This window comes from Salvelinus namaycush, chromosome 14 (assembly GCF_016432855.1).
Source record: "Salvelinus namaycush isolate Seneca chromosome 14, SaNama_1.0, whole genome shotgun sequence".
NCBI classification, from domain to species: domain Eukaryota; kingdom Metazoa; phylum Chordata; class Actinopteri; order Salmoniformes; family Salmonidae; genus Salvelinus; species Salvelinus namaycush.
The window spans coordinates 6,399,808-6,420,361 of NC_052320.1; the positions used below are offsets into that span (position 1 = coordinate 6,399,808).

Below are 20,554 nucleotides of genomic sequence, written 5' to 3' on the forward strand. Positions count from 1 at the left end.
TCTCGGGTGGTTGTTGTCCTTGATGATCTTTTTGGCCTTCCTGTGACATCGGGTGGTGTAGGTGTCCTGGAGGGCAGGTAGCTTGCCCCCGGTGACGCATTGTGCAGACCTCACTATCCTCTGGAGAGCCTTACGGGTGTGGGCGGAGCAGTTGCCGTACCAGGCGGTGATACAGCCCGACAGGATGCTCTCGATTGTGCATCTGTAAAAGTTTGTGAGTGTTTTTGGTGACAAGCTGAATAGCTTCAGCCTCCTGAGGTTGAAGAGGCGCTGCTGCGCCTTCTTCACCACGCTGTCTGTGTGGGTGGACCAATTCAGTTTGTCCGTGATGTGTACGCCGAGGAACTTAAAACGTTCCACCCTCTCCACTACTGTCCTGTCGATGTCCTGTCGATGTGGATAGGGGGCTGCTCCCTCTGCTGTTTCCTGAAATCCACGATCATCTCCTTTGTTTTGTTGACATTGAGGTTATTTTTCTGACACCACACTCCGAGGGCCCTCACCTACTCCCTGTAGGCCGTCTCGTCGTTGTTGGTAATCAAGCCTACCACTGTAGTGTCGTCTGTAAACTTGATGATTGAGTTGGAGGTGTGCATGGGCACGCAGTCATGGGTGAACAGGGAGTACAGAAGAGGGCTGAGAACGCACCCTTGTGGGGCCCCAGTGTTGAGGATCTGCGGGGTGGAGATGTTGTTACCTACCCTCACCAACTGGAGGCGGCCCATCAGGAAGTCCAGGATCCAGTTGCACAGGGCGGTGTCGAGACCCAGGGTCTCGAGCTTAATGACGAGTTTGGAGGGAATTATGGTGTTAAATGTTGAGCTGTAGTCGATGAACAGCATTCTTACATAGGCCCCTGGTCTGGCCTTAGCCTGGGCCCCTGGTCTGGCTTTAGCCTGGGCCCTGGGCCCCTGGTCTGGCTTTAGCCTGGGCCCTGTGCCCCTGGTCTGGCCTTAGCCTGGGCCCTGTGCCCCTGGTCTGACCTTAGCATGGGCCCCTGGTCTGGCCTTAGCCTGGGCCATGGGCCCCTGGTCTGGCCTTAGCCTGGGCCCTGTGCCCCTGGTCTGGCTTTAGCCTGGCCCTGTGCCCCTAGTCTGGCTTTAGCCTGGGCCCTGTGCCCCTGGTCTGGCCTTAGCCTGGGCCCTGGGCCCTGTGCCCCTGGTCTGGCTTTAGCCTGGGCCCTGGGCCCCTGGTCTGGCCTTAGCCTGGGCCCTGGGCCCCTGGTCTGGCCTTAGCCTGGGCCCTTGGTCTGGCCTTAGCCTGGGCCCTGGGCCCCTGGTCTGGCCTTAGCCTGGGCCCTGTGCCCCTGGTCTGGCCTTAGCCTGGGCCCTGGGCCCCTGGTCTGGCCTTAGCCTGGGCCCTGGGCCCCTGGTCTGGCCTTAGCCTGGGCCCTGGGCCCCTGGTCTGGCTTTAGCCTGGGCCCTGTGCCCCTGGTCTGGCCTTAGCCTGGGCCCTGGGCCCCTGGTCTGGCTTTAGCCTGGGCCATGTGCCCCTGGTCTGGCCTTAGCCTGGGCCCTGTGCCCCTGGTCTGGCTTTAGCCTGGGCCCTGGGCCCCTGGTCTGACCTTAGCCTGGGCCCTGGGCCCCTGGTCTGGCCTTAGCCTGGGCCCTGGGGTCAGTGTGTTCAGTCTGGTTGAGTTTGCCACAAAATACACATCGTGTTAACTAAATATCAAGCTATTTTTGGAGGGGAAGAGAGCAGAAAAGCATGTAGGGATAGATTTGTGTAGCATCAGTGTGTATGTCAGCTCCTCCCTTCAATCCAGCTTCTGTTATGGGGGCTTCTGGGAAACAGGGAGAAGGAAGGGGAGGGCTTTCTTTTCAAAAAGTGGTTCTTTGACTGAAGAACTTCTGGTTCTCTGAGCCGGAGGACAAAAAATAAGAGAACAGGACCCTCTTGTGTGCTGTACTGCTGTTGATGCCTGAGGGGTGAGGGGATAGGGGGCTGTTCCAGAGCAGACGGGATACTCAGGGAGTTGACGATAAGGTTTGTCCCATTACACTGACTGAATACACATAGTCTGTTTTTTAGGTAGAAACTCATTGGCGTGTACTTGTAAGGTATTTTTAAGAGAGGAGGGGTTGTCACAGGTGACTGCATTTTTTAAAACCCAGTTTAAAGTTCTATTTGTGCGGCTGACGAGGTAAGACCCATTTTCCCATTTTAGGCTTCCTTTACCATGAAGGTTAATGGGATATAGCCTGCTGGTGAAAATCGCAAACTTGTAAAACAAATAGTTAGTATAGAGGAAGTAATGTACGAGGAGCATTGCAGGAATGTAAGCATGTTTTTCAACAAATATGTAAATTAAACAATCATAAAAATCCCAGAGAGTTAGACAAACATTGTAACGACAGAGGGAAAACCAAGATATGGATGTTGATTTGAAACATCCAAGTTTAAGTTGTTGGAGCAGTTTCACTAGAAACGCTAGTCTATATGTTCTTCCCTCCTCTCTTTTCTTTCCTCCTCTCCAGAGCAAGCCCAGCTCAGGTCATACCTCCCATCCTCTATGCATTATCTTCCTACTGTTGTCTATACTGCCAGGGGTGTTGCCTGTTGTAATCTTCTACCCATTAGTTTGAACTCCACTCTTAGATCTGCTCAAAAGAGAAGCCAACTATGGTCTGCTCACTCAGTGCTTTTAGTTCACATGTCAATTCCATAAACTTGAATACCCCCTCGGTTTTCAAATAACGTAGAGAGTTTGGGCTGTCGCACGATAGCTACCAATCTTACAGTCATATCAACTACACCATTATCAATCATCAGACAGGGCCTGCAACTGCCTGTTGAACGTAGCTTGTTTGAGTTGGAGTTTCCATGTGCCTTTAAAAATGGTAAAGGACTTGTGTTGATACATCTGAACATTAGGAGTGTAGTTCCTGAACTGGATTACATTAAGATCTGGGCTATTCAGACGAATCTGGACATTATAGTATTGACTGAAACTAGGATCTCTGGGGACATTCTGTACTCTGATATTAATATTGAGGTTATCATGTGTTCAGAGCTGACAGACAGGGTGGTAGAGTGGCCATTTTTATTTAAAATATATATATATTTACTGAAATCCATATCCCTTGCCAATTTTTTTTTTCTTCCTGCTATCTTTAATCGTTTGTCTGGGGGAAATGTATCCATAACTGTTATAGGGGTCTACCATCTTCCCTCGGCTAACCTTTATGCACTCAAGGAGTTAACAAGTTTGTTGTCTTCTTTTACAAAATAAAAAGTTATTATCCTGGGTGACCTAAATTATGATTGGGAAATGCAGGGTTCAGACAATCTAATAAACATGTGTAATGATCTAAACCTAGCCCAGCTGGTAACTATACGGCCCAACCCTAGAGATCCCGCAAAAAAACTGTGATTGATCTTATTTTAACGAATACACCAGAGAAATATGTTTCTACTGGTGTCCCCACCCAAGACGTTGTTTGTGTAACGAACGTCGTCGGGAGAAGGAGAAGACCAAGGTGCAGCGTGGTAATTATTCATAATACTTTTAATAAATACGAATACTTGAACAAAAAACAACAAAACGACAAACGAACAGTTCTGCAAGGTGCAATACACAAAACAGAAAACAACTACCCACAAACACAGGTGGGAACAGGCTACCTAAGTATGGTTCTCAATCAGAGACAACGATTGACAGCTGCCTCTGATTGGGAACCATACCAGGCCAAACACATAGAAATACAACACACAGAACAAAATATAGAATGCCCACCCCAACTCACGCCCTGACCAACCAAAATAGAGACATAAAAAGGATCTCTAAGGTCAGGGCGTGACAGTTAGAGATGTTAGAATACCCAAATCAAAGCCTTGTGACATCACAAAGAGGAACTTTAAAAACTTCAGTGAACAGGCTTTTTTTTTTTACATTATCTTTATTTTAGTGACCTTGATTGTATTTCAGCTATTAATAATAGTTTAATGATGGTGGTGGTGGTAGTAGTGGTAATGATGATAGTAGTTGTAGTACCGATGTAATGGTGAAGATGACCGTTATTTAGTTATAAGTTAGTTATAGTTTCATTTTTTTATTACATTACATTCGATTATTGACTGTTACCTGTAACGGGCTTCCTCCTTCTCCTCATCCGAAGAGGAGGAGTAGGGATTTGAGGACCAAAATGCAGCGTTGGAGTTAGACATAATATTTATTTACAAGAACCAGACGAAGACGGAAAACTCTTGAACAAATTACAAAACAACAAACGAAGTAGACAGACCTGGACTACGAACTTACACGTAACGAAGAACGAACGAACAAGTACTGACTACAAACAAAACGAACTCACGATACAGTCCCGTATGGTGCAACAAACACTGACACAGGAAACAACCACCCACAACAATCAAAGTGAAAACACCTACCTTAATATGGCTCTCAATCAGAGGAAATGAAAACCACCTGCCTCTAATTGAGAGCCATATCAGGTCACCCTTAAACCAACACAGAAACACATAACATAGACTACCCACCCAAACTCACGCCCTGACCGTCAAACACATACAAAACAACAGAAAACAGGTCAGGAACGTGACATTACCATTTTATTGTTACTATTTTTATATTTAATTTTGTTTATTATTTACTGCCATTCTATATTATTATTTGTCATTGTTTATAATTTTATTACAATGTATATTGTATACATTGTTGCTTTGGCAATATTGACACAATGTTTTTCATGCCAATAAAGCAGCTTGAATTTGAATTTGAATATTACCTAACCTGATTTAGCTTTTCAGCTTCTTTGCAGATGTCAAATAAAATAAAATAAAATTGTATTGGTCATATACACGTGATTATCAGATGTTACTGTGGGTGTAGCGAAATGCTTGTGCTTCTAGCTCCAACAGTGCAGTAATATCCAATAAGTCATATCTAACAAATTACACAACATATACCCAATACACACAAATCTAAGTAGGAATGAATTAAAACTATATACAATTGAAGTCAGAAGTTTACATACACCTTAGCCAAATACATTTAAACTCAGTTTGTAATAATTCCTGACATTTAATCTGAGTACAAATCCCCTGTCTTAGGTTAGTTAGGATCACCACTTTATTTTAAGAATGTGAAATGTAAGAATAATAGTAGAGAGAATGATTTATTTCAGCTTTTAATTCTTTCATCACATTCCCAGTGGGTCAGAAGTTTACATACACTCAATTAGTATTTGGTAGCATTGCCTTCAAATTGTTTAACTTGGGTTAAACGTTTCGGGTAGCCTTCCACAAGCTTCCCACAATAAGTTGGATGAATTTTGGACCATTCCTCCTGACAGAGCTGGTGTAACTGAGTCAGGTCTGTAGGCCTCCTTGCTCGCACATGCTTTTTCAGTTCTGCCCACACATTTTCTATAGAATTGAGGTCAGGGCTTTGTGATGGCCTCTCCAATACCTTGTCTTTGTTGTCCTTAAGCCATTTTGCCACAACTGTGAAAGTATGCTTGGGGTCATTGTCCATTTGGAAGACCCATTTGCGACCAAGCTTTAACTTCCTGACTGATGTCTTGAGATGTTGCTTCAATATATCCACATAATTTCCCTTCCTCATGACGTGATCTATTTTGTGAAGTGCACCAGTCCCTACTGCAGCAAAGCACAACATGATGTTGCCACCCCCGTGCTTCACGGTTGGGATGGTGTTCTTCGGCTTGCAAGCATCCCCCTTTTTCCTCCAAACATAATGATGGTCATTATGGCCAAACAGTTCTATTTTTGTTTCATCAGACCAGAGGACATTTCTCCAAAAAGTACGATCTTTGTCCCCATGTGCAGTTGCAAACCGTAGTCTGGCTTTATTATGGAGGTTTTGGAGCAGTGGCTTCTTCCTTTCTGAGCGGCCTTTCAGGTTATGTCGATATAGGACTCGTTTTACTGTGGATATAGATACTTTTGTACCCGTTTCCTCCAGCATCTTCACAAGGTCCTTTGCTGTTGTTCTGGGATTGATTTGCACTTTTCGCACCAAAGTACGTTCATCTCTAGGAGACAGAAGGCGTCTCCTTCCTGAGCGGTATGACGGCTGCATGGTCCCATGGTGTTTATACTTGCGTACTATTGTTTGTACAGATGAACGTGGTACCTTCAGGTGTTTGGAAATTGCTCCCAAGGATGAACCAGACTTGTGGAGGTCTACAATTTGTTTTCTGAGGTCTTGGCTGATTTCTTTTGATTTTCCCATGATGTCAAGCAAAGAGGCACTGAGTTTGAAGGTAGGCCTTGAAATACATCCACAGTTACACCTCCAATTGACTCAAATGATGTCAATTAGCCTAACAGAAGCTTCTGAAGCCATGACATCATTTTCTGGAATTTTCTAAGGTGTTTAAAGGGACAGTCAACTTAGTGTACGTAAACTACTGACCCACTGGAATTGTGATCCACTGGAAGTTTAATAATCTGTCTGTAAATAATTGTTGGAAAAATGACTTGTGTCATGCACAAAGTAGTTGTCCCGCCAAAACTATAGTTTGTTAACAAGAAATTTGTGGAGTGGTTGAAAAACGAGTTTTAATGACTCCAACCTAAGTGCATGTTAACTTCCGGCTTCAACTGTACGTATATGGACGAGTGATGTCAGAGCGGAACGGACTAAGATACAGTAGAATAGTATAAAATACACTATATACATATGAGCTGAGTAATGCCAGATATATAAACATTATTAAGTGGCTAAGATACCGTAGAATAGTATAGAATACAGTATATACATATGAGATGAGTAATGCCAGATATATAAACATTATTCAAGTGACTAGTGTTCCATTCCTTAAAGTGGCAGCCTCTAATGTGCTAGTGTTGGCTGTTTAACAGTCTGATGGCCTTGAGATAGAAGCGGTTTTTCAGTCTCTCGGGTCCAGCTTTGATGCATCTGTACTGACCTCGCCTTGTGGATGATAGCGAGGTGAACAGGCTGTGGCTCGGGTGGTTGATGTCCTTGATGATTTTTTTGGCCTTCCTTTGACATCGGGTGCTGTAGGTGTCCTGGAGAGCAGGTAGTTTGCCCCCGGTAACCACCTTCTGGAGAGCCTTGTGGTTGCGAGCAGTGCAGTTGCCGTACCAGGCGGTGATATAGCCTGACAGGATGCTTTCAATTGTGCATCTGTAAAAGTTTGTGAGGGTTTTAGGTGACAAGCCAAATTTATCTAGCCTCCTGAGGTTGAAGAGGCTCTGTTGCGCCTTCTTCGCCACACTGTTTGTGTGGGTGGTCCATTTCAGTTTGTCAGTGATGTGTACGCCAAGGAACTTGAAGCTTTCCACCTTCTCCACTGCGTTTCCCGTCGATGTGGATAGGGGGGTGCACCCTTTGCTGTTTCCTGAAGTCACGATCATCTCCTTTGTTTTGTTGACGTTGAGTGAGAGGTTGTTTTCCAGGCACCACACTCCTCCCTGTAGGCTGTCTCGTCATCGTTGGTAATCAAGCTTACTGCTGTTGTGTCATCTGCAACTTGATGATTGAGTTGGAGGTGTGCTTGGCCACGCAGTCATGGGTGAACAGGGAGTGGAGGAGGGGGCTGAGCATGCACCCTTGTGGGGCCCCAGTGTTGAGGATCAGCGGAGTGGAGGTGATGTTTCCTACCTTCACCACCTGGGGGCGGCCTGACAGGAAGTCCAGGACCCAGTTGCACACGGCGGGGTTCAGAACCAGGAACTCGAGCTTACTGATGAGCTTGGAGGGTACTATGGTGTTGAATGCTGAGCTATAGTCAATAATCAGCATTCTTACATATGTATTCCTCTTGTCCAGATGGGATAGGACAGTGTGCAGAGTGATGGCGATTGCATTGTCTGTGGATCTATTGGTGTGGTAAGCAAATTGAAGTGGGTCTAGGGTGGCAGGTAAGGTAGACGTGATATGATCCTTGACTAGTCTCTCAAAGCACTTTATGATGACAGAGGTGAGTGCTACGGGGCGATAGTCATTAAGTTCAGTTAGCTTTGCCTTCTTGGGTACAGGAACAATGGTGGCCATCTTGAAGCATGTGGGGACTGCGGACTGGGATAGGGAGAGATTGAATATGCCCGTAAACACACAAGCCAGCTGGTCTGTGCATGCTCTGAGGACTCGGCTAGGGATGTCGTCTGGGCCTGCAGCCTTGCGAGGGTTAACACATATACATTTTTTACTCTTATCAGCCATGGAGAAGGAGAGCCCACAGTCCTTGGTAGCGGGCCGTGTCGGTGGCACTGTGTTATCCTCAAACCGAGCAAAGAATGTGTTTAGCCTGTCCGGAAGCAAGACGTCGGTCTCGGAGACGTGGCTGGTTTTCCTTTTGTAGTCTGTGAATGTCTGTAGACCCTGGAACATACATCTCGTGTCTGAGCCATTGAATTGCGACTCCACTTTATCTCTATACTGACGTTTAGCTTGTTTGATTGCCTTGCGGAGTGAATAACTACACTGTTTATATTATGCTATATTCCCCGTCACCTTGCCATGGTTAAATGCAGTTGTTCGCGCTATAGTTTCGCGAATGCTACCATCTGTCCACAGTTTCTGTTTAGGGTAGGTTTTAATAGTCAGAGTGGGTACTACATATCCTATACACTTCCTTATATACTCAGTCAACGTATCTGTGTATGAGTCCAGATTATTTTTGCAATCTACCTGGAACATATCCCAGTCCGCGTGATCAAAACAATGTGGATTCTGATTGGTCTGACCAGTGTTGAATAGTTCTTAGCATGAGTACTTCCTGTTTGAGTTTCTGCCTATAGGAAGGGAGGAGGAAGATGGAGTCATGGTCAGATTTGCCAAAAGGAGGGCGGGGGAGGGTTTTGTAAGCATTCCGGAAGTTTGAATAGCAATGGTCGAGAGTCTTAGCAGCGCGAGTAGTACCATCGATATGTTGATAGGACTTTGGCAGCCTAGTCCTCAAATTTGCTTTGTTAAAATCCCTAACTACAATAAATGCAGCCTCGGGATATGTGCTTTCCAGTTTGCATAAAGTCCAGTGAAGTTCTTTGAGGGCCATCGTGGTATCGGCATGAGGGGGGATGTAAACGGCTGTGGCAATGACAGAGGAGAATTCTCTTGGTAGATAATATGGTCGGCATTTAATTGTGAGGTATTCAAGGTCGGGTGAACAAAAAGACTGGAGTTCCTGTATGTTCCTAGAATTACACCATGAGTCGTTAATCATGAAACGCACCCCTCTGCCCTTCTGCTTCCCGGAGAGATATTTATTCTTGTCTGCGTGATGTACTGAGAATCCTGCTGGCTTTACTGACTCCGACAGAGTATCCTGAGTGAGCCATGTTTCCGTGAAACAAAGTATGTTACAGGCGCCGATGTCTCTCTGGAAAAAAATCCTTGCTCTAAACTTATCAACTTTGTTATCCAAAGACTGAACATTAGCAAGTAATATACTCGGAAGCGGTGGGTGGTGTGCGCACCTACTAAGTCGAACCAGCAGGTCGCCTCGAGTGCCTCTCCTCCATCGGCGATGTTTTGGGTCGGCCTCTGGAATAAGTTAAATTTCTCTGGGGAGAGTGAACAAAGGATCTGCTCCAGGGAAGTCGTATTCCTGGTCGTAACGATGGTAGCTCTGGTGAGTTACCGCCCCTCTAATATCCAATACTTCTTCCCGGCTGTATGTAATGACACAAAACATTTCCTGAGCTAATAATGTAAAAAAATAGTACATAAAAAAACAAAATACTGCGAAGTTTCCTAAGAGCTAGTCGCGATGCTGCCATCTCCGTCGGCGCCATCATCATGTTGTAATTCTTCAATACTATTTTGGATAATCATGCTCCCTTCCAAAAATGAAGGGTTAAAGGTAGATTGAAATCCTGCTACAATCTGGAATTATCAAAACTAATTCACAAAAGAGATAATGCTTGGGTCAAGGCCAGGAACACAGACTGTCAAGTTTGTAAGGAACTGAGGAATCATTGTGTAAAACAAATCAGAAAGTCTAAATCTGATTATTATGTAACCTCTCTTTCAGATTGTATTGGGAACCCAGCAAAATTCTGGAAAACTGTCTAATCCATGAAGGGTTCTACTTCCTACTCTCTGCCACAACAAATTTATTCAGACACTGGCCTCATTACGGAAAAAATGCCATCATTGATGCATTTAATCACCATTTTATTTTAGCTGGCTATCTCTTTGAAAGAACTTCTAAACCTATTCACAATGCTATTGGGCTGGATGCTGATTGGGGAAATTTGCTGAATGATCAGAGAAATCGTAGTCAAAGATTTTCTTTTTGAAGACCTGGATGCTTTGCTAGCAATGGACAACATGATATCCACAGGAGCCGACCAATTGGATCCTTGTCTGTTTAAGTGTGCAGCGCCCATCGTTGTCGGCTCAATAACACACATTTTTTATTCAACATTGTTCTCAGGAAATATTCCAAAAGTATGGAAATCAGCTCTTGTTCTGCCACTCCATAAGGACGGGTATAATAGTGATCTTAATCATTATCGCCCCATTTCAAGGCTTCCTTGTCTAGTTAAGATTTTCGAATCCTTGGTAAATGTACAACTTTGCTTGTTTTTATCTGAGAAATGTACACTGCTCACAAAAATAAAGGGAACACTTAAACAACACAATGTAACTCCAAGTCAATCACACTTCTGTGAAATCAAACTGTCCACTTAGGAAGCAACACTGATTGACAATAAATTTCACATGCTGTTGTGTAAATGGAATAGACAACAGGTGGAAATTATAGGCAATTAGCAAGACACCCCCAATAAAGGAGTGGTTCTGCAGGTGGTGACCACAGACCACTTCTCAGTTCCTATGCTTCCTGGCTGATGTTTTGGTCACTTTTGAATGCTGGCGGTGCTTTCACTCTAGTGGTAGCATGAGACGGAGTCTACAACCCACACAAGTGGCTCAGGTAGTGCAGCTCATCCAGGATGGCACATCAATGCGAGCTGTGGCAAGAAGGTTTGCTGTGTCTGTCAGCGTAGTGTCCAGAGCATGGAGGCGCTACCAGGAGACAGGCCAGTACATCAGGAGACGTGGAGGAGGCCGTAGGAGGGCAACAACCCAGCAGCAGGACCACTACCTCCGCCTTTGTGCAAGAAGGAGCAGAAGGAGCACTGCCAGAGCCCTGCAAAATTACCTCCAGCAGGCCACAAATGTGCATGTGTCTGCTCAAACGGTCAGAAACAGACTCCATGAGGGTGGTATGAGGGCCCGACGTCCACAGGTGGGGGTTGTGCTTACAGCCCAACACCGTGCAGGACGTTTGGCATTTGCCAGAGAACACCAAGATTGGCAAATTCGCCACTGGCGCCCTGTGCTCTTCACAGATTAAAGCAGCTTCACACTGAGCACATGTGACAGACGTGACAGTCTGGAGACGCCGTAGAGAATGTTCTGCTGCCTGCAACATCCTCCAGCATGACCGGTTTGGCGGTGGGTCAGTCATGGTGTGGGGTGGCATTTCTTTGGGGGGCCGCACAGCCCTCCATGGGCTTGCCAGAGGTAGCCTGACTGCCATTAGTTACCGAGATGAGATCCTCAGACCCCTTGTGAGACCATATGCTGGTGCGGTTGGCCCTGGGTTCCTCCTAATGCAAGACAATGCTAGACCTCATGTGGCTGGAGTGTGTCAGCAGTTTCTGCAAGAGGAAGGCATTGATGCTATGGACTGGCCCGCCCGTTCCCCAGACCTGAATCCAATTGAGCACATCTGGGACATCATGTCTCGCTCCATCCACCAACGCCACGTTGCACCACAGACTGTCCAGGAGTTGGCGGATGCTTTAGTCCAGGTCCGGGAGGAGATCCCTCAGGAGACCATCCGCCACCTCATCAGGAGCATGCCCAGGCGTTGTAGGGAGGTCATACAGGCACGTGGAGGCCACACACACTACTGAGCCTCATTTTGACTTGTTTTAAGGACATTACATCAAAGTTGGATCAGCCTGTAGTGTGGTTTTCCACTTTAATTTTGAGTGTGACTCCAAATCCAGACCTCCATGGGTTGATAAATTTGATTTCCATTGATAATTTTTGTGTGATTTTGTTGTCAGCACATTCAACTATGTAAAGAAAAAAGTATTTAATAAGAATAGTTCATTCATTCAGATCTAGGATGTGTTATTTTAGTGTTCCCTTTATTTTTTTGAGCAGTGTATATTGAATGTAAACCAATCAGGGTTTGGATTTGGATTGATATGGATTTGATGTTTAAAAAACATATGGATGAGCTAAGATTTAAAGTTAGCTTTTTCTACAGAAACAGATTGTGTCTTTCTCTAAGCAGTAGGAAGCAGATTATTCAGTAAACCTTTTTTTATCTGTTCTTGATTATGGTGATGTTATTTATCAAAGTGCAGCTGCTACTACTCTTTAAGCTTTGGATGTACCGTAGTGCCCTTCGTTTTGTTACAGGTGACAGTTTTGATACTCAGCACTGTATCCCGTATCAACATTTTTGGCTGGACTTCGCTAAAGACCCGTAGATCTCTACATTACTCCCTTTTTGATTACAAGGCCATCTTCATAAACTTCTGTCTTATCTAACTTTGCTGTTGAAGTATAGACACCTTACTTGTCTATACTTCACAGGATTGGTTAACTACTGAGGTTCCGAGGGTCTCCACCGAGTTTTGTAAATCTGTTTTTAGTTTTAATGCACCTTATTGCTGGAACACATAAAAAATACGTGTAATCATGATGTTCTGGTTCCGTTCGGGCAATTTAAAGTATTGATTGGGGATTTATTTGTGGAGGAATGTAACGTTTTTTGGGGGTGATTTGTGATGTTTTATTTGTGCGTAGCATATAATGTGTATATTTATATTGTATTATACAGGGCACATTTGTAAAAGAGACCTAGGTCTCAATATGTCTTCCCTGTCAAAATGAAGGTTCAATAAAAATGACTACATCTCTCTTTTCCTCCCCCCTCTCCTCACATCTCTCTTTTCCTCCCTCCTCTCCTCACATCTCTCTTTTCCTCCCTCCTCTCCTCACATCTCTCTTTTCCTCCCCCTCTCCTCACATCTCTCTTTTCCCCCCTCCTCTCCTCACATCTCTCTTTTCCTCCCCCTCTCCTCACATCTCTCTTTTCCTCCCTCCTCTCCTCACATCTCTCTTTTCCTCCCTCCTCTCCTCACATCTCTCTTTTCCTCCCTCCTCTCCTCACATCTCTCTTTTCCTCCCTCCTCTCCTCACATCTCTCTTTTCCTCCCTCCTCTCCTCACATCTCTCTTTTCCTCCCCCTCTCCTCACATCTCTCTTTTCCCCCCTCCTCTCCTCACATCTCTCTTTTCCTCCCTCCTCTCCTCACATCTCTCTTTTCCTCCCTCCTCTCCTCACATCTCTCTTTTCCTCCCTCCTCTCCTCACATCTCTCTTTTCCTCCCTCCTCTCCTCACATCTCTCTTTTCCTCCCCCTCTCCTCACATCTCTCTTTTCCCCCCTCCTCTCCTCACATCTCTCTTTTCCTCCCCCTCTCCTCACATCTCTCTTTTCCTCCCCCTCTCCTCACATCTCTCTTTTCCCCACTCCTCTCCTCACATCTCTCTTTTCCTCCCCCTCTCCTCACATCTCTCTTTTCCTCCCCCTCTCCTCACATCTTTCTTTTCCTCCCTCCTCTCCTCACATCTCAGTGAAATGCTTACTTACAAGCCCTTATCCAACAATGCCGTTTTAAGAAAAAAAGTGTCAAGAAAGTATTTACTAAAATAAACTGAAGTAAAAAACAAATACAATAAAAAATGTAAATAGAAAAATAACAAATAATTAAGGAGCAACAATAAAATAACAGTAGCAAGGCTATATAGAGGGGGTACCGGTACAGAGTCAATGTGTGGTTAGTCAAGGTAATTGAGGTAATATGTACATGTAGGTTGGGGTAAAGTGACTATACATAGATAATAAACAGAGAGAAGCAGCAGCGTAAAAATGGGGGTGGGGGGGACAATGCAAATAGTCTGGGTAGCCATTTAATTAGCTGTTCAGGAGTCTTATGGCTTGGGGGTAGAAGCTGTTAAGAAGCCTTTTGGACCTAGACTTGGTGCTTATGTCAGTATCCAGGGCCGCATTCAATATGGCACAATGCTGTGAAATGTTCCCAATTACAGAGATCTCTCTCTGAAAAGTAAAGTAAGGAATCGTGTCAGCTTTTTATCTCTGCGACAGTCAGTACATTGCACCTTTCTGAACGCAACCCGTGGTACACAGGAGGCTGCTGAGCGGGAAACGGCTCATAATAATGGCTGGAACGGAGCGAATGGAATGGCATCAAATACATGGAAATCATGGAAACCATGGGTTTTATGTATTTGATACCATTCCAACCATTCTGCTCCAGCCATTACCACGAGCCTGTCCTCCCCAATTAAGGTGACATCAACCTCCTGTGCCAGAGTATGCAGGAGCTGCAGTCTGTCTGTCTGTCTGCCAGGTGGTGATCGTGTCCTACGCAGAAATGTTGCGAAACCACGCCCAGTCTGTGAAACTGACCACAGTATTTTACTCACACGCAATGATCGGCTTGCAGTTAATCACTGTCTCTATTTAAACTGTGTTCCCCGTCCACTTCATGGTGGCAGACAGACAAACAGACAATTAGTTGTCAGAGAGCCAGGGGTTTAGTCTCATGCCTGGCATGCTTGGGGTCAGTGGTGAGGGAGGCCGTGGATGGGGATGGTGAGGCAGGCGGATGGTGCCTGTCCTGGTGTCCACACAGTGGCGTAGTGAACATGATAAGCACAGTCTCATGTCAGCTGTCCAAATAGTTCCCAGTCGTAGCGGAAGGGAAAGTGTGCAAACAGCCCTTTTATTGAAGAGGGGAAACACGCTCCGCAGTAACAAAGGTTCTTTATGTTTATCAGTCTGATTTGCAGACTAATGAAAACAGACTGGCTTTGAGGCGGTAAATAGAGTGTACTGACATGGACAGGGACACACAGACAGGGACACACAGACAGGGACACACGGACACACGGACAGGGACACACGGACAGGGACACACAGACAGGGACACACGGACATGGACACACAGACAGGGACACACGGACAGGGACACACGGACAGGGACACACGGACAGGGACACACGGACATGGACACACGGACACACGGACAGGGACACACGGACAGGGACACACGGACAGGGACACACGGACAGGGACACACGGACATGGACACACAGACAGGGACACACGGACAGGGACACACGGACACACGGACAGGGACACACGGACAGGGACACACAGACATGGACACACGGACACACGGACAGGGACACACGGACAGGGACACACGGACATGGACACACGGACAGGGACAGGGACACACGGACATGGACACACGGACATGGACACACGGACAGGGACACACGGACACACGGACACGGACACACGGACAGGGACACACGGACAGGGACACACGGACATGGACACACGGACAGGGACACACAGACATGGACACACGGACAAGGACACACGGACATGGACACACGGACAGGGACACACAGACATGGACACACGGACAGGGACACACGGACAGGGACACACAGACATGGACACACGGACAGGGACACACGGACATGCGTGGCCACTTCTGAGGATTTACATTAGCTGGTGGATTTTTCCTCAGTATACCTGAGTGGGTGTCTTTTTTACTTCTGTTTCTTACCTTAGTTCATGACTCAGAGAGAGGGGTGTGTGTGTCTGTGTGTGTAAGAGCAGAGCAACCATGTGTTCCCGTGTTGACATGTTCTTAGTTACCATGCCATGAGACATGCACCTCATGTTTATAGCCAAGTTCATGTTGTGAAACACAGTAGGATCATGGGCGTGTTACTAGAAGGATTACCTCCGTTACACAACCAACCATCTAGAGATTCTGGAGCAGAAAAAACACCTGACAGCAAAGCTCCTGTCACTCAAACACACCAAGAATCCTCTAGTGTGTGCTTGCTACTCCCTACGTACTGGGTTTCTGACTGTGTGTGTACCTGTGTGTTGGTAGACAGGGAAGGGGGAGCCCCATGTCTTCAAGGAGAAGACCTTTAAGAAGAACCGTCAGTGTGGGGTGTGTCGTCAGAGTGTGGACAACACGGGGTCCTTTTGCCGAGGTGAGTCTCTTTCTCTCTCTCTCTCTCTCTCTCTCTCTCTCTCTCTCTCTCTCTCTCTCTCTCTCTCTCTCTCTCTCTCTCTCTCTCTCTCTTTCTCTCTCTCTTTCTCCTCTCTCTCTCTCTCTCTCTCTCTCTCTCTCTCTTTCTCCTCTCTCTCTCTCTCTCTCTCCCTCTCTTTCTCTCTCTCTCTCGCTCGCTCTCTCTCTTTCTCCTCTCTCTTTCTCCTCTCTCTCTCTCTCTCTCTCTCTCTCTCTCTCTCTCTCTCTCTCTCTCTTTCTCCTCTCTCTCTCTCTCTCTCTCTCTCTCTCTCTCTCTCTCTCTCTCTCTCTCTCTCTCTCTTTCTCTCTCTCTCTCTCTCTTTCTCCTCTCTCTCTCTCTTTCTCCTCTCTCTCTCTCTCTCTCTCTCTCTCTCTCTTTCTCCTCTCTCTCCTCTCTCTCTCTCTCTCTCTCCCTCTCTCTCTCTCTCTCTCTCTCTCTCTCTCTCTCTCTCTCTCTCTCTCTCTCTCTCTCTCTCTCTCTCTTTCCACCCTCTTCCTCCATAGAGGATCCTGTTTAGCTGTCAGATCTAGCTCTCTGTCTCTGTCAGAGCCCTCATGCTGCTGACTCACTGTAAGCTGCTCGTTGTCAAGGACCCTCAGACCAGCTAACATGCTACATAGAATACACCAAATGAACCTGACTAATGCTTCCCTTCTGTCTCCCCACCCTCTCTGTTGCCATCCTTCTCTCTCCAGTGTGTAAAACAGCCACTCACAAGAAATGCGAGGCAAAGGTAAGACTCCAAACCGATTCACTCCTGCGTAACTTACTCAACTTATTCTACACTCTTAGAAAAAAGGTGCTACCAAGAGCTGTCCCCTTTGAAGAACCCTTTTTGGTTCCAGGTAGAACCCTTTCCACTGTTCTACATGGAACCAGAAAGAGTTCTACCTGGAACCAAAAAGGTTACTTCTATAGGGACAGCCAAAGAACCGTTTTGGAATCCTTTTTTCTAAGAGTGTACCCTCCCTGTCCCTGCTATGAGCTAGTAGCCATTGATGTGACCGACTGCACCCAAGCCCCATTTGAAAGGGTCATTGATGCCCAGCTTTGGCCAGGGGCAGGCAGAGACTTGGCAGACTGCAGCGGCTGGCGCCATGCGTTATGGAAGAAGGCATGTGGCAGAGATTGCTTTCCAGTCTTCGTACCATCTATTTCCATTTGAGGAAATAGCCCTAGAGGATAAGGGGATGGGTTTGAAAAGTAGCAAACCAATACAAATCCATAGCCAGTTGGTTTTTTAATATTAGTTTAATCTTTGAAGATTTCTATCAAGGAATGGGCACGAAATGGTCTGCAGTAGACCTGGCATAGTATGTAGGTCACTCTTGTTCTGTGGATTGTAAAGCTCTGGCTCTGTTTCCTCGAAACAATGCTGTTGGTCAGGAAGATACTATTTCCACACTGTTGTGTTCTGTTTGGGCTCTGTTGTTTGTGACCTGGTTGTGTTTTGTATAGGCTCGGTTGTTTGTGGCCTGGTTGTGTTTTGTATAGGCTCGGTTGTTTGTGGCCAGGTTGTGTTTTGTATAGGCTCGGTTGTTTGTGGCCAGGTTGTGTTTTGTATAGGCTCGGTTGTTTGTGGCCAGGTTGTGTTTTGTATAGGCTCGGTTGTTTGTGACCTGGTTGTGTTCTGTTTGGGCTTGGTTGTTTGTGGCCAGGTTGTGTTTTGTATAGGCTCGGTTGTTTGTGGCCTGGTTGTGTTTTGTATAGGCTCGGTTGTTTGTGGCCAGGTTGTGTTTTGTATAGGCTCGGTTGTTTGTGGCCAGGTTGTGTTTTGTATAGGCTCGGTTGTTTGTGACCTGGTTGTGTTTTGTATAGGCTCGGTTGTTTGTGGCCTGGCCTGGATGTGTTGGGATCTGGAAATGATAGCTGCATAGCTGAGGGTGGGCTGTTGACTGGTGGTGGCCGATGCAATGTCCCGGCAGTGATAGCCATCGGTCCTGCCCAGGAAGGGAGCGGCCAGGCCAGCCTCTGGGGGTGTGGGACTCTGGCCTCTCAACTGGCCTTAAGAGCCAGTGCTGAGGGGGCTCAACCATGAAAGGTTGGGATTTAGGAAGCTCTGATCCAAGGGAGCTGCCTGGGGCTCATTGAAACCACAGGCAGAAGTGCAAACACAATCTGAAAATACACATGCTACAACATCCGTCTGGCCTTGAGGGTTTTATAAATTATTGTCCATGAAAATCTGTCTGATTTCAATAAAAAGCCCCTATGTTATGCTAGTCAATAGAGGCTATTTTAATAACCTTAGCTTTACCACAGTCATTGAGAATGAAAGAGAGAGAGGGAGACATATGAACAGAGGGAGAGAGAAACATCGTGTTCTGAGAGCTTGACCTGAGCTTGCAGGTCAGTTTCTGGCCAGATCTTGTTGTGTTCACCTTGTTTTCTGTAATTAGAACAAGACCTTGAACACTGTTAGGCTGTTCTCTACAAGACCTTGAACACTGTTAGGCTGTTCTCTACAAGACCTTGAACACTGTTAGGCTGCTCTCTTCAAGACCTTGAACACTGTTAGGCTGTTCTCTACAAGACCTTGAACACTGTTAGGCTGCTCTCTACAAGACCTTGAACACTGTTAGGCTGCTCTCTTCAAGACCTTGAACACTGTTAGGCTGTTCTCTACAAGACCTTGAACACTCTTAGGCTGTTCTCTACAAGACCTTGAACACTCTTAGGCTGTTCTCTACAAGACCTTGAACACTGTTAGGCTGTTCTCTACAAGACCTTGAACACTGTTAGGCTGTTCTCTACAAGACCTTGAACACTGTTAGGCTGTTCTCTTCAAGACCTTGAACACTGTTAGGCTGTTCTCTTCAAGACCTTGAACACTGTTAGGCTGTTCTCTACAAGACCTTGAACACTGTTAGGCTGTTCTCTATAAGACCTTGAACACTGTTAGGCTGTTCTCTACAAGACCTTGAACACTGTTAGGCTGTTCTCTATAAGACCTTGAACACTGTTAGGCTGTTCTCTACAAGACCTTGAACACTGTTAGGCTGTTCTCTTCAAGACCTTGAACACTGTTAGGCTGTTCTCTACAAGACCTTGAACACTGTTAGGCTGTTCTCTTCAAGACCTTAAACACTGTTAGGCTGTTCTCTACAAGACCTTAAACACTGTTAGGCTGTTCTCTACAAGACCTTGAACACTGTTAGGCTGTTCTCTACAAGACCTTGAACACTGTTAGGCTGTTCTCTATAAGACCTTGAACACTGTTAGGCTGTTCTCTACAAGACCTTGAACACTGTTAGGCTGTTCTCTATAAGACATTGAACACTGTTAGGCTGTTCTCTACAAGACCTTGAACACTGTTAGGCTGCTCTCTACAAGACCTTGAACACTGTTAGGCTGTTCTCTACAAGACCTTGAACACTGTTAGGCTGTTCTCTACAAGACCTTGAACACTGTTAGGCTGTTCTCTTCAAGACCTTGATCATATTTGGCTGCTTTTCACTTTGATCCTGAGCGTCTTAGTTGGGTATGTAATACCTCAGTTTCCTGTCACGTTCTTTCTCCATGAATCTGGAGGAATCCTCATTCACTAGGCATCTGTGAACCCCTGTACTGTCATTATGACTAAATTGACAACCTTTTACAGACAAGTGTTGCTATAAGCCTTGTGACAAAGTAAAAAATCGAAACAAATCAAATTGAATATGTCACATGCTTCGTAAACAACAGGTGTAGACTAACAGTGAAATGCTTACTTACGGGCCCTTCCCAACAATGCAGAGAGAAAAAAATAGCACAAGGAATAAATACACAATGAGTAACGATAACTTGGCTATATATACAGGGCACCAGTACAGAGTCGATGTGGAGGGGTACGTGGTACTTGAGGTAGATATGTAGATACTGTATGGGTAGGGACAAAGTGACTAGGCAACAGGATAGATAATAAGCAGTAGCAGCAGCGTATGTGATGAGTCAAAAGAGTTGGTGCAACAGGGGATAAAATTCAGATAGTCTGGGTAGCTATTTAGTTAACTATTTATCAGTCTTATGGCTTGGGGGTAGAAGCTGTTCAGGGTCTTGTTGGTTCCAGACTTGGTACATCGTTACCGCTTGCCGTACGATAGCAAAGAGAACACTCTATGAGTTGAGTGGCTTGAGTCTTTGACAATTTTTAGGGCCTTCTTTTGACACCACCTGGTATAGAGGTCTTGGATGGCAGGGAGCTCGGCCCAGGTGATGTACTGGGCCATACGCACTACCCTCTGTAGCTCCTTACGGTCGGATGCCAAGCAGTTGCCATACCAAGCGGTGATGCAGCCAGTCAAGATGCTCTCAATGGTGCAGCTGTAGAACTTTTTGAGGATCTGAGGGCTCATGCCAAATATTTTCTGCCTCCTTAGGGGGAAGAGGTGTTGTCGTACCTTCTTCACAACTGTGTTGGTGTGTGTGGATCATGATTATTCCTT

The 20,554-nt window shown here is 45.9% G+C and overlaps 1 protein-coding gene across 5 annotated transcripts in view; it reads left to right on the forward strand.

The window, feature by feature from the left end:
• Positions 1-20,554, forward strand: part of LOC120059061 (tensin-2-like) — a 70,524-nt gene that overhangs the window by 10,452 nt on the left and 39,518 nt on the right. For all 5 annotated transcript variants that reach the window (XR_005478087.1, XR_005478088.1, XM_039007842.1 and 2 more), the window contains exons 2-3: positions 15,986-16,091; positions 16,826-16,863. Coding sequence is in view for 3 of the 5 variants with exons in the window: in XM_039007842.1 (XP_038863770.1) it covers positions 15,986-16,091; positions 16,826-16,863 (144 nt within the window). In the remaining 2 variants the exon portion in view is untranslated. The remainder of the gene's footprint in view (positions 1-15,985; positions 16,092-16,825; positions 16,864-20,554) is intronic.